Source organism: Salmo salar, chromosome ssa28 (assembly GCF_905237065.1).
Source record: "Salmo salar chromosome ssa28, Ssal_v3.1, whole genome shotgun sequence".
In the NCBI taxonomy this organism is placed as follows: Eukaryota; Metazoa; Chordata; class Actinopteri; order Salmoniformes; family Salmonidae; genus Salmo; species Salmo salar.
The window spans coordinates 36,853,081-36,865,060 of NC_059469.1; the positions used below are offsets into that span (position 1 = coordinate 36,853,081).

Below are 11,980 nucleotides of genomic sequence, written 5' to 3' on the forward strand. Positions count from 1 at the left end.
TGGGAAGCCAAGCTAGAGCTCTGGGATACCTTCACAGCAATGGGGTCAGACGTTTTGATCAAGAGGCCTTTATAAAATATGCACATTTTCTAACACTAAACATACAAATATGTATTTTAGTTAAGGATAAATCGTAGTTATTATTTGATTATGCTATATTTAAAAAAGGCATACAAGTAATTTCAAGCCTTATTCATACAGTTTTGTGTAATAGGAAGTACATCAAATATTTCAAATGTTCATATTTTTATATTTGTACCTTGTACTTGAGCTTGTGTCCTCAAAAGTGACACCTCAGCAATTTAACTATTTTTTTACCAGAATGGGGAGATTTGAACCTTTTGTTTGAGTATGCAGCATTACTAGTTATTGTTTATTGCCCTCTCATGATAAATAATTGAATAATAAAAATAATCTTTTTCCTGAAATGTAGTTTTGTAATTTACTAAAACAAGCAGACAAGAAAACTGTGTTTGAAAAAGGTAACGTTTTTTTCTGAGCCAAATGGGGGTAACCTAGGTAACCACCGGTTGGTTTCCCCGCAGGGTCGCGACATTCTTTTGTCGGAGCCCAGGAAGACTAGCTGTCGCCGTCCAAGATAGGCCCCAGGAAGACTAGCTGTCGCCGTCCAAGATAGGCCCCAGGAAGACTAGCTGTCGCCGTCCAAGATAGGCCCCAGGAAGACTAGCTGTCGCCGTCCAAGATAGGCCCCAGGAAGACTAGCTGTCGCCGTCCAAGATAGGCCCCAGGAAGACTAGCTGTCGCCGTCCAAGATAGGCCCCAGGAAGACTAGCTGTCGCCGTCCAAGATAGGCCCCAGGAAGACTAGCCGTCGCCGTCCAAGATAGGCCCCAGGAAGACTAGCTGTCGCCGTCCAAGATAGGCCCCAGGAAGACTAGCCGTCGCCGTCCAAGATAGGCCCCAGGAAGACTAGCTGTCGCCATCGGCAAATGAGGATCCTAATTGTAGTAACTTGACAAGGAATGTCCACACGCATTTCAATATTACTTTCCTTTACTTTCAACCCAATAACTAAAAGGTGAACAGCCAGGTACAAACGGTACAAAAATAGCAGAACTATATAGCCCACTCAACCAGTGGTAGAATCACATTGCACAGATCTGACTCTTAGTGATGACATCATCAAAGGGGAAAGGTCACGGTCAATGCCAATAATAACCATGTCATTATTTATATAGTGTCCACACTATAACACTAATAAATCAAAGCAAATCTAACACAGACTGGGTCTCTAGGTCAAAAGCAATTGTTACCGTCTATGGTGCAGAAACTGGTCATCAAGGCAAGGTTCCACTATCACGTCTATTTCCATTTGTTCCATTGTAGGCTACCAGGCATACCAAATCAAGAGCAGCACCTATGAAAGAATTTGACCCAGGTCAGCATCACTCTAGGCCTACACTTTAGTCAAGAGACGCAGTTCTGAATGAGCACATCTGGGAGAGAAGAATATGCTTCCTGTCCACACTTCATATTCATTCCCTTCAGTCCCTTTGATTGGTTTAATTGTTCATTATAAGTAAATCTAATACATTATTTTGGTTTGAAGATGGCTGAATTTATTTGTAAATAAGTGTCTAGCAATAGAGGGCGCTATATGATATCTACTTGTCAAACTGGATTAGAAAAGACTTGGTTCCCACAAACACGTATTATTTAATTGGCAGAAAGAAGAACAACGATATTGTTTTTATTGACGATTTAAAGTGATGGATTCAAATGAAGTCACATATTGTGGAAATCAAAAAGGTCACACAGACTGTAGACATGAACATTCTCACACTAGTGGTGTCAGCGTCCTCCCCCCCAACTCATTCCTGGGGGAATCCAGCACTACACAGCTGATTCAAATGGTCCAAGCTTGTTGATAAGTTGATTTAGCACTGTAGTGCTAGGGGCAAAAACCCAAAATGTGCACCCATTTGGGTTCCCCAGGACTGAGTTTGGGGGGGGGGGCGGGATGCTGAACTACATAGAACTGTGAATTATTAAAGCTGGTTACCAGAAATGCTGCGTGACAAGTTCAGATTCAGCCACTAAACATTCAGTCGGGCAAAACGTAACAAAACATTATTTTTTTAAACTAAAAACTAAACTGAGTATTTCTCTAGTAAGCTACCTACCTAGTTTTACAACATTACATGTTTTCTTTTGCCCACTGAACACAACCCAGGAATGCAATTGGTATGTAGTATGGATGGAACAAGTTTAACTTGTTTAGACTTGTTGATTCACCATTAACACAGACGTAAAAATCAACAAGGTAATCATTAGGACTGCTTCATTCGCAGATAAGAATGCTGTAGAACCTTTATCTGAAATCCATTGAAAAGTGACACCATTTTACAATTGATTTCACAAGTGGAATCAAAATAAGTCACACCTCATCCGTTTCCTTGATGCTTTCAGTAGGACCAGGTGTTTTTCCTGACCATGGAAAAACTCTGGGCCCCTAGTTACAGCTACAATAAAAAGGGTACAGAGATATATCCCTGATCAAGTCCCGTGGTCAGGAAAAACTCCTGAGTATCAACCATAGAGAATGATAGAGGACTCTACTGCCGAAAAGCCCGTTTTAGCATGGACAGCGCCATTGAAGACTTTCACCATTTTTAAGTAGTCAACTGGGTGGGACAACCTATGGGTTAAGGAAGTCTCACATAATTCCATCCAGGTCATGAGGATGGATCAGCCAATGAACTATACTCATGAGCAAATATTCCATAATTGCAGGTGGCAGTAAATCACCAACCTTGTCTTTATACCTGTTCAGACAACACCCTCCAGGTGGCAGTATGCACCCTTTCAGTTTGTTTACCAACTCAGCAGAAGAAGAAAATGGACTACTTCAAATGGACTACTTCAAAATGGAGATTGCCTCAATGGCGCTGCCCGTACACTCACAGGTGCCATAATGGACAGATATGTTGCGATCTCTATGATTATCATAACGGGACAGATAAGTTACGATGTCTACAGTATAAAAGAAAGGCAAACATTGATCAAAACAAACATTCTGATAATAACAACACAGATACCACAGCTCAATTAAATATATACAACCAGCGTGGCACTTTGCTTTACAGTACTTCCACACCCCTGTTTCCTTGGTAATCCCAGCGAAATATCTACCATTATTCTAGGTATGATTACAAAGTCATTTGCCACCAAAAATTGATAACTGCTTGGTCCTGTGATTAAGGGCGGCTTCAATCAATCAATAAATAAATATAGCCAAAAAAGTGATTTGGTCATCATATTTCAGAGAAACTACCAAGTGTACTGTCAACCACTGTCATCCTTTCTGTTAGTGAAGAGCACTTGTGTGCATCAGTATGTTTAGCAGCAGTCATGGAATAACATGGATGGATGATTGATTGATTGGATTCAGGCCTCCTTTCTTTTCATGATGAGAGGACCGACGTTATCCCCCGTCTCCTGGTTATGTTTAGCGTGAGCGCCATCACAGTACGGAAACTAAGGGTGAGAAACATTGTTAGAAGACACCAAACAAAATCATTAAATTCCTTGACTTGTTCTGCTCAAAAACGCGAGTAATAACCAACCCCTTAATAGTCTACCGTTTGTTTGCACCTCTTTCCATGTCGCGTGTCTATGAATTTTCTTGTGGTCAAGACATATGCTCCAATGTATAGAAACTAAAACAAAGAGATTAAAAATCGACAGCTAGCCTACCTTCTTGGACCTCCAACACCTGCAGTACACCGCCTTGTCCCCGAGGTCCTCGATGTCGAAAGCGTGCACCACTTTGGGGTTGTCTTTCTGCAGGTCCAAGTTGACCTTGGGCTTAACCCCTGACCCCTTGGAGAAGTACTGGAGGAGGAGGATGCCCGCAGCTGTAGCTCCTGCAGTCACACCGATGGCTGCCGCCAACTCCGCTGTAAAACAGAAACAGACTGATCCCGTATCTAGTACAGGTATGCCTCCAACTGCAATACAACAAACACTACTAGTATATCTTACCATTCAGTGTTCAAGCAGTATGTTAAAACTCTACAAAACTTAAAGGTGAGGAAGTTTAGTTAAAACTACAGTTCAGGCAGAAATGTATTTTACTGTTCCCACACACACACACACACACACACACACACACACACACACACACACACACACACACACACACACACACACACACACACACACACACACACACACACACTATTTAGAATGCATAAACCATTTGTTGCTTTATGGTAGGAGGAGCAGTACATGTTTAAGTTATGGTTTTTAGTTTACAGGTGCAGAGCCTAGCATTATCTAGGCTAAGGGTTAAGTTTGGGAATTAGGTTAGGGGAAGGGTTAGCTTAAAGGGTTATGGTTAGGGGAAGGGTTAGCTTAAAGGGTTATGTTTAGGGGAAGGGTTATGTTTAGGGGAAGGGTTAGCTTAAAGGGTTATGTTTAGGGGAAGGGTTAGCGTAAAGGGTTATGGGGAAGGGTTAGCTTAAAGGGTTATGGGGAAGGGTTAGCTTAAAGGGCTATGGGGAAGGGTTAGCTTAAAGGGTTATGGGGAAGGGTTAGCTTAAAGGGTTATGGGGAAGGGTTAGCTTAAAGGGTTATGGGGAAGGGTTAGCTTAAAGGGTTATGGGGAAGGGTTAGCTTAAAGGGCTATGGGGAAGGGTTAGCTTAAAGGGCTATGGGGAAGGGTTAGCTTAAAGGGCTATGGGGAAGGGTTAGCTTAAAGGGCTATGGGGAAGGGTTAGCTTAAAGGGTTATGGGGAAGGGTTAGCTTAAAGGGCTATGGGGAAGGGTTAGCTTAAAGGGTTATGGGGAAGGGTTAGCTTAAAGGGCTATGGGGAAGGGTTAGCTTAAAGGGCTATGGGGAAGGGTTAGCTTAAAGGGTTATGGGGAAGGGTTAGCTTAAAGGGTTATGGGGAAAGGTTAGCTAACATGCTAAGTAGTTTAAAAGTAGCAATTAGTTGAAAAGTTACTAATTAGCTCAAATGCTAAAGTTTGGCCATGTTGACATTTGAACTCAGAACCTTTGGGTTGCCAGATATTCGCGTTTTATGCCCACCCACCCTACTTTCGTTTTTGCCTTAAGTAATCATCTGTTATGCCGAGAAGAGTATTTTATGTAACCATACTAAACACAACATATCATATACTCATTTGAGTCTCCCGGATTTAATATCTTACGTTTAGTCTATAAACCCAGGCTGAGTATCGGGGCTCTTAAAACAAAACTCCCGCATACAGAAGACGCCTTCATCCAAAGACTTGTGTAATATAATATAATATAATATAATATAATATAATAGTACTGAGGCTCTTGATCAAAGGCTAGTAGTACTACTGCGATATACAGTGGGAGTGGAAGGACAGAATATGTTTTAATATAAAAGGTATTTCATTGCCTATATAAAGAATCCATCTCTTGCATTCGTCACATTTTGTTGCTTTAATGTTGACACAGGAATGGACTTGTATGAAATGTGGCCTGTAAGGCTACAGTTAAAACATACCAGTGTTATATGGTATATTATAACCCTTATACAAAAATACTCTTCTCGGCCTAACAAACTCTTATAGCCAGCTGACACGGCTAACCAACAGCAGGTAACAACCCAAGGTCGCAGTCTTACGAAATGACAGGCATGCAAACGTTATGGACATCGGCAAAAATCTTTACAGATTACATTAACCAATATCATAAAAAATTAGTTGACATTATTTGGAAATATTTAGCTAAATAACAACCGTTTTGGTAGCATAGTATGTATGTAATTAGCTAGCTAATAGAAGTTAGCGTGGCATATTTACCTTTTGACAAGGAAACGTTTGAACTCATGGCGTGTAACTTTGAACGGATGCAGTCCTGTTGAACAAGCGTCGCTAATTATCTGTATGTCTTATTAAACTTGAGTAGTAAATGGCACACTTTAATAAGATGTTTGAAAAGGGAAACGCACTTATTTTTCCCTTGTGTGTTCCGGTAGACTAGACACTGGTTTGCTGCCTTTCTCAGGTCGGAGTGTGAATTACACATTGAAATATCTAATAGCCTAAAAGGCAAGTACATGGTCAATCAGGTTCTGCATTGGCCTCTGTAGAGTTTAGGTGATTATGGCCTCTGTAGAGTTTAGGTGATTATGGCCTCTGTAGAGTTTAGGTGATTATGGCCTCTGTAGAGTTTAGGTGATGTGGCCTCTGTAGAGTTTAGGTGATGTGGCCTCTGTAGAGTTTAGGTGATGTGGCCTCTGCAGAGTTCAGGTGATTATGGCCTCTGTAGAGTTTAGGTGATGTGGCCTCTGTAGAGTTTAGGTGATGTGGCCTCTGTAGAGTTCAGGTGATTATGGCCTCTGTAGAGTTCAGGTGATTATGGCCTCTGCAGAGTTTAGGTGATTATGGCCTCTGTAGAGTTTAGGTGATGTGGCCTCTGTAGAGTTTAGGTGATTATGGCCTCTGTAGATTTTAGGTGATGTGGCTTCTGCAGAGTTCAGGTGATTATGGCCTCTGTAGAGTTCAGGTGATTATGGCCTCTGTAGAGTTTAGGTGATGTGGCCTCTGTAGAGTTCAGGTGATTATGGCCTCTGTAGAGTTCAGGTGATTATGGCCTCTGCAGAGTTTAGGTGATTATGGCCTCTGTAGAGTTTAGGTGATGTGGCCTCTGTAGAGTTTAGGTGATGTGGCCTCTGCAGAGTTCAGGTGATTATGGCCTCTGTAGAGTTCAGGTGATTATGGCCTCTGTAGAGTTTAGGTGATGTGGCCTCTGTAGAGTTTAGGTGATTATGGCCTCTGTAGAGTTTAGGTGATGTGGCCTCTGTAGAGTTTAGGTGATTATGGCCTCTGTAGAGTTTAGGTGATGTGGCCTCTGTAGAGTTCAGGTGATTATGGCCTCTGTAGAGTTCAGGTGATTATGGCCTCTGTAGAGTTTAGGTGATGTGGCCTCTGTAGAGTTCAGGTGATTATGGCCTCTGTAGAGTTCAGGTGATTATGGCCTCTGCAGAGTTCAGGTGATTATGGCCTCTGTAGAAACCAGGCTATTCATACGTCTTGGGCATTGCTGAGCAGAGCTGTGGTGAACGACGTGGTCAAGGAAGTGAGTTTGTGTTTATGCAGGACCTCCCGCACCCCACCTGCCGTCAACCAATAATGTCAATGCGGAACTATACGGCGCCCTCCACATTATCACAACATCATTACAACATTACTACAACATTTGGGAGGCGCATGCCCCAAGAGGCTCCACAAATGGGTCACATGCTCCATACTGATCCTCTGATCACATATGCAGATCAAGCATAAATTGGCTTTGAATTGGCTTTTACACTTAAGTGCAGGAAGCGGGAGGTCATGTATAAACACAAACTCACTTCCTTGTGACAAATTCCTTCATAACAGCTCTGCGCTGCTCCGCGAAGTATCAAAATGCCCTGACTTCCGCAGACGCCTTATCACCGTAAATTCTGCACGGCCAATGTAGATGTCAGATTGACCATGTGGCGCCTTTCACACTAACCCACTTCCTAATTCACAATGACCCAACCTCAGCCTTGTCAACAGAACCCCACCCCCCTCCTTTCTCTCCCCAGAAACCTACTGACCTTCCTCACAAAATTCTGGATAGAGGAAAAAAAAATGCCTTCCCAGCTCCTCTCTCCCCCACTCACGTTGCCACTCACGTTGCCACTCCTGGGTCAACACCTAGTTATTACGGGACTACCACATCTACTTCCTCAGAGATACCCCAAAATGAGCTGGGACCCACAGAATGTGAACACACAGCTAGCATCTAATTATACTGAACAAAAAAAATATATAAACGCAACATATAAAAAGTGTTGGTTTCATGAACTGAAATAAAATATCCTCAATTTTCCATATACACAAAAGCTTATCTCAAATGATGTGCATAAATTTGCTTACATCCCTGTTTGTGAGCATTTCTCCTTTGCCAAGATAATCCATCCACCTGACAGGTGTGGCATATCAAGAAGTTGATTAAACAGCATGATCATTACACAGGTGCACCTTGTCCTGGAGACAAAAGGCCACTCTAAAATGTACAGTTTTGTCACACAACACGTTTTTTGGGAGCGTGAAACTGGCATGCTGACTGCAGGAATGTCCACCAGAGCTGTTTGTTGCCAGAGAATTTAATGTTAATTTCTCAACCATAAGCCACCTCCAAAGTAGTTTGAGATTTTGACAGTACGTCCAACCGGCCTCATAACCGCAGACCATGTGTAACCACACCAGCCCAGGACCTCTGTAATCGGCTTCTTCAACTGCGGGATCGTCTGAAACCAGCCACGCGGACAAAAAATCCTTTTGTGGGGAAAAACTAATTCTGATTGGCTGGGCCTGGTTCATGTGAAATCCACAGATTAGGGCCTAATGAATTTATTTTAATTAACCGATTTCCTTATATGAACTGTAACTCAGTAAAATCGTTGCATTTATATTTTTGTTCAGTATACTTATGACACCACTGGGAATCACTTCCGGGTCAAATACTTCCTCCTTCAAAATAAAAGTCCTCTTGTTATATTGGAGACCATTGCTAACATAATCCATATTTCTACATGCATTCTTATATCTCAGCATAAATTGCTGATTGTAGCAGACTGAACTCCACTCCGTGATGTTCAACTCAGAAACCTCCGAACAATGGAGTGGAGTTTAGTCCGCTATGCTGATTTTTTTTGTACAATAAAATCTCTCTTCTGTATAGATATCTTTTTTTTAAATTCACAAAGGTGCTCATAAGAGTGATGAGTGATACTGCCCCATCCCAAACTGAGCCCTATACACAAATGCACTTGTGGATATTTAAAAAGGTATGACATAGGAGTATCAAATCCTCTCATATCTCCACCTGTGTATAAGGTCGATTTGGGATTGGGAAAATTCTGTGCAATGGATTTGGTTACACTAATATATGTAAGACAGATAGATAGATAAATACAGTAAAACTACCATAGGCATCTTCAAAAACACAGGATGTAAGAAAACACATACTTTTATTAAAACGTAAAAACAGCAGTAGTCTGGAAGATGACTGGAGCACATTTGAGAAGAAGGACCCAGCGAAACACTGTCACCAAATCACAAAACATGTTCAGAAACTTGTCTTTGTATCTTGCTTCAGTTCTGCTGGTTGTGACAACGATCCCAATCACTTTATTGCAAGTCCATGATCTGACAACTGAACATTTATTTTGGTGACGACCTGAAAACAGAAGAACAAATCATTATTATATACACCATGCTGTAATTATGCCTAACTGTAGACTAAGACTAGGCTACCAAAGACATCAACTGAACCAGTTACCTATGTTAAGTCAGACCACAAGCAGTCCTACATCTCCTGCTGTCATTATCCTGAGGTAAAAAAATAAACATGAGGAGAATGCTTCACTTATTATAGGATTATTTTGTATTTCCCCTTGTGAAAAATAATAAAAAGTTAAAACGACTTCATGTCTTACGAGGCTAAAACGTCAGGCTGCAACCATTTCAACAAACCCAGGTCAATCAGAATTGGTGCCATTTGTACACTGACTATAGGCTGGGCCTAATACAACGTTTCCAGTCACTAACTTGGCTAATGTTATCTAACAACGTCTGTTACAACATGTTCGATACAAATGTAGCTACACGCAATCAACTACTTACACAGCCTTTACCTCACTTTCATGCCAAATCCAGTTTCTTCTGTGTTTCTGAGAGTTTATCCTGCAGTCGCTTCTTCCTCCAGTCCAGGAACTTCCTCCGCGCTCGGTTGGCCTGCCATCCAGAAATGAAACCGACTGCGAATGAAATAACGATTGCAACTTGCAACGTCCTCTCAGAAACGTCCGCCATATTCACCTCTGTATGTATGTCAGTTTGTATGGCTGTTTAGTTGTTCGGTAAAGCCACCCCAACATGTGTCGTGTCGTGACGTGTCTAAATATATTAACGCACCATACCGACGGTCCTACAGAGCGTCTCTAGGGCCAAACGTCGAGGTGAAAATGCACAATTGAGAATTATAATTTATCTGCGGGAAAACGGTGCCCTCTTGTGCCTAGAAGGAAATCTAGACAATGGAGTGTTGTCTTCGGGAGAGAAAGGTTCACTGTTGCTCTGGAGCAGAGTTACACAAACTCGGTGGTGGGGCTCCCCCTGGGTGCACGTTTTTGTCGTTTTCCCCTAGCACTACACAGCTGATTCAAAGAATGAAAGCTTGACGAGCCAGGACTGAGTTTGGAGAAACCCTGTTCTGCAGAACCCAATGAGACATTCTGCCTTATATCCCTAGGATTGTAAAGCCATACATTTCGCCCACAGCTTGGGACCATGTCAACTACAATCCGATGCTCAGTTTAATTAGAAACTTTAATAATCCTCGCTTGCAATATGAGTTTGTAAATATAAAGTCCTCTACTTTCACATCACATCAAAAAATAATTTCACAAATGCAAAATGAACACTTACTGTATAACGTTTTAACCGATTTAAAACAGTTACAACCAACAGTATTTTAAAGAAATTACCTTTCTCTGTTATATCCACAGGTAGTCGCCTCGGTGTTCTGTCTATCATCCATAAACAAGCACTGTTATGGCCATGTACGAACCCTAATCTAGTGTGTTGTAATTTAAAAGTCCAATTCAGCCTTTTAAAAACAAAAGTCAATATCAAGTAAGTAACATTTAAATACCTTACTGTGATTGATTTCAATCAAAATGGTAAAAAAAACTAAAATAGCTTCTTAGCAAAGAGCCATTTCTCAAGCAAGAATTTGGGGAGTGGTCTGAGAGGGGAGGGGAAAACTGAAAACGAGCTGTTATTGGCAGAGAGGTTTAGAACGCTTTCTCATTGGTCTATTCAGGCCAAAACTCAATCTCACCAAAAACAGGCAGACATTTCATGCAGCCTTTTCAAACAGTTTACATTGGGCATTCTCATCATTTTCACAGTATTATTCCAACCTCAGTGTGGAAATATTCAGTATATAAAACATGGGAAAGGGAGGAGACAGGTTAAAGGATTTTCAAAACCTTGAAAATGTAATCATGGCTTGTGTGTATGTGTGCCATTCAGAGGGTGAAAGGGCAAGACAAAATATTTGTGCCTTTGAACGGGGTTTGGTAGTAGGTGCCAGGCGCACCAGTTTGAGAGTGTCAAGAATTGCAACGCTGCTGGGCTTTTCACACTCAACAGTTTCCCGTGTTTATCAAGAATGGTCCACAAACCCAAAGGACATCCAGCCAACTTGACAACTGTGGGAAGGCCTGGGCAGCATCCCTGTGGAACGCTTGACACAATATAGTCCATGCCTCTGATGAACTGAGGCTGTCCTGAGGGCAAAAGGAGGTGCAACTCAATATTAGGGAGGTGTTCCTAATGTTTCGTACACTGTGTATAATAATTTTCTGTTACGGCATTGATTTACCTGTCTAACCGGCCAACTCAGAGCATAACTAGAATGTCAACTACTGTATGTGTACATACATGTGACACTAGATATCCCAAAGACCAAAAAACAGAAATGTAGAAATACAGAAGGAAGAAACTATTTTTTATACTCAGATGCAGATATATTCAGATTACTATGGCAATGGCCAACACTCACTTCTCCTATTATCACTACAAACCTTATCAAGAATAACCAATCCCCTCTCTCCATGACAGCATCAAGAATAACCAATCCCCTCTCTCCCTGACAGCATCAAGAATCACCAATCCCCTCTCTCCCTGACAGCATCAAGAATAACCAATCCCCTCTCTCCCTGACAGCATCAAGAATAACCAATCCCCTCTCTCCATGACAGCATCAAGAATAACCAATCCCCTCTCTCCATGACAGCATCAAGAATGACCAATCCCCTCTCCCTGACAGCATCAATAATAACCAATCCCCTCTCTCCCTGACAGCATCAAGAATGACCAATCCCCTCTCTCCCTGACAGCATCAAGAATGACCAATCCCCTCTCTCCCTGACAGCATC

At 41.8% G+C, this 11,980-nt stretch overlaps 2 protein-coding genes across 6 annotated transcripts; both read right to left on the reverse strand.

The window, feature by feature from the left end:
* Window positions 1–1,656: 1,656 nt before the first annotated feature.
* Window positions 1,657–6,160, reverse strand: LOC106589936 (CDGSH iron-sulfur domain-containing protein 1). Of its 2 annotated transcripts, none has more exons than XM_014180386.2 (3): window positions 5,802–6,160; window positions 3,717–3,937; window positions 1,657–3,497 (listed from the first exon to the last, which is right to left on the reverse strand). In XM_014180386.2, the coding sequence occupies exons 1-3, from the start codon at window positions 5,827–5,829 to the stop codon at window positions 3,408–3,410; spliced, it is 339 nt and encodes a 112-aa protein (XP_014035861.1). In that variant the 5' UTR covers window positions 5,830–6,160; the 3' UTR covers window positions 1,657–3,407. The 2 variants fall into 2 exon arrangements, with proteins under 2 accessions (XP_014035861.1, XP_014035862.1); XM_014180387.2 differs by having other exon boundaries at window positions 3,717–3,919; window positions 5,802–6,032.
* Window positions 6,161–8,987: 2,827 nt separating this feature from the next.
* lnc.lemp (lncRNA encoded micropeptide) lies at window positions 8,988–10,085 on the reverse strand. 4 transcript variants are annotated; one of them, XR_006762540.1, is made up of 3 exons: window positions 9,671–10,085; window positions 9,316–9,365; window positions 8,988–9,213 (listed from the first exon to the last, which is right to left on the reverse strand). XR_006762540.1 is itself a non-coding variant. In XM_045710084.1 (2 exons), exon 1 carries the CDS (start codon window positions 9,846–9,848, stop codon window positions 9,678–9,680), a length of 171 nt encoding a protein of 56 aa, XP_045566040.1. In that variant the 5' UTR covers window positions 9,849–10,085; the 3' UTR covers window positions 8,988–9,213; window positions 9,671–9,677. The 4 variants fall into 4 exon arrangements, 2 of the variants coding, with proteins under 2 accessions (XP_045566040.1, XP_045566038.1); XR_006762539.1 differs by having other exon boundaries at window positions 9,660–10,080; XM_045710084.1 differs by lacking the exon at window positions 9,316–9,365.
* Between the last annotated feature and the right edge of the window lie 1,895 nt (window positions 10,086–11,980).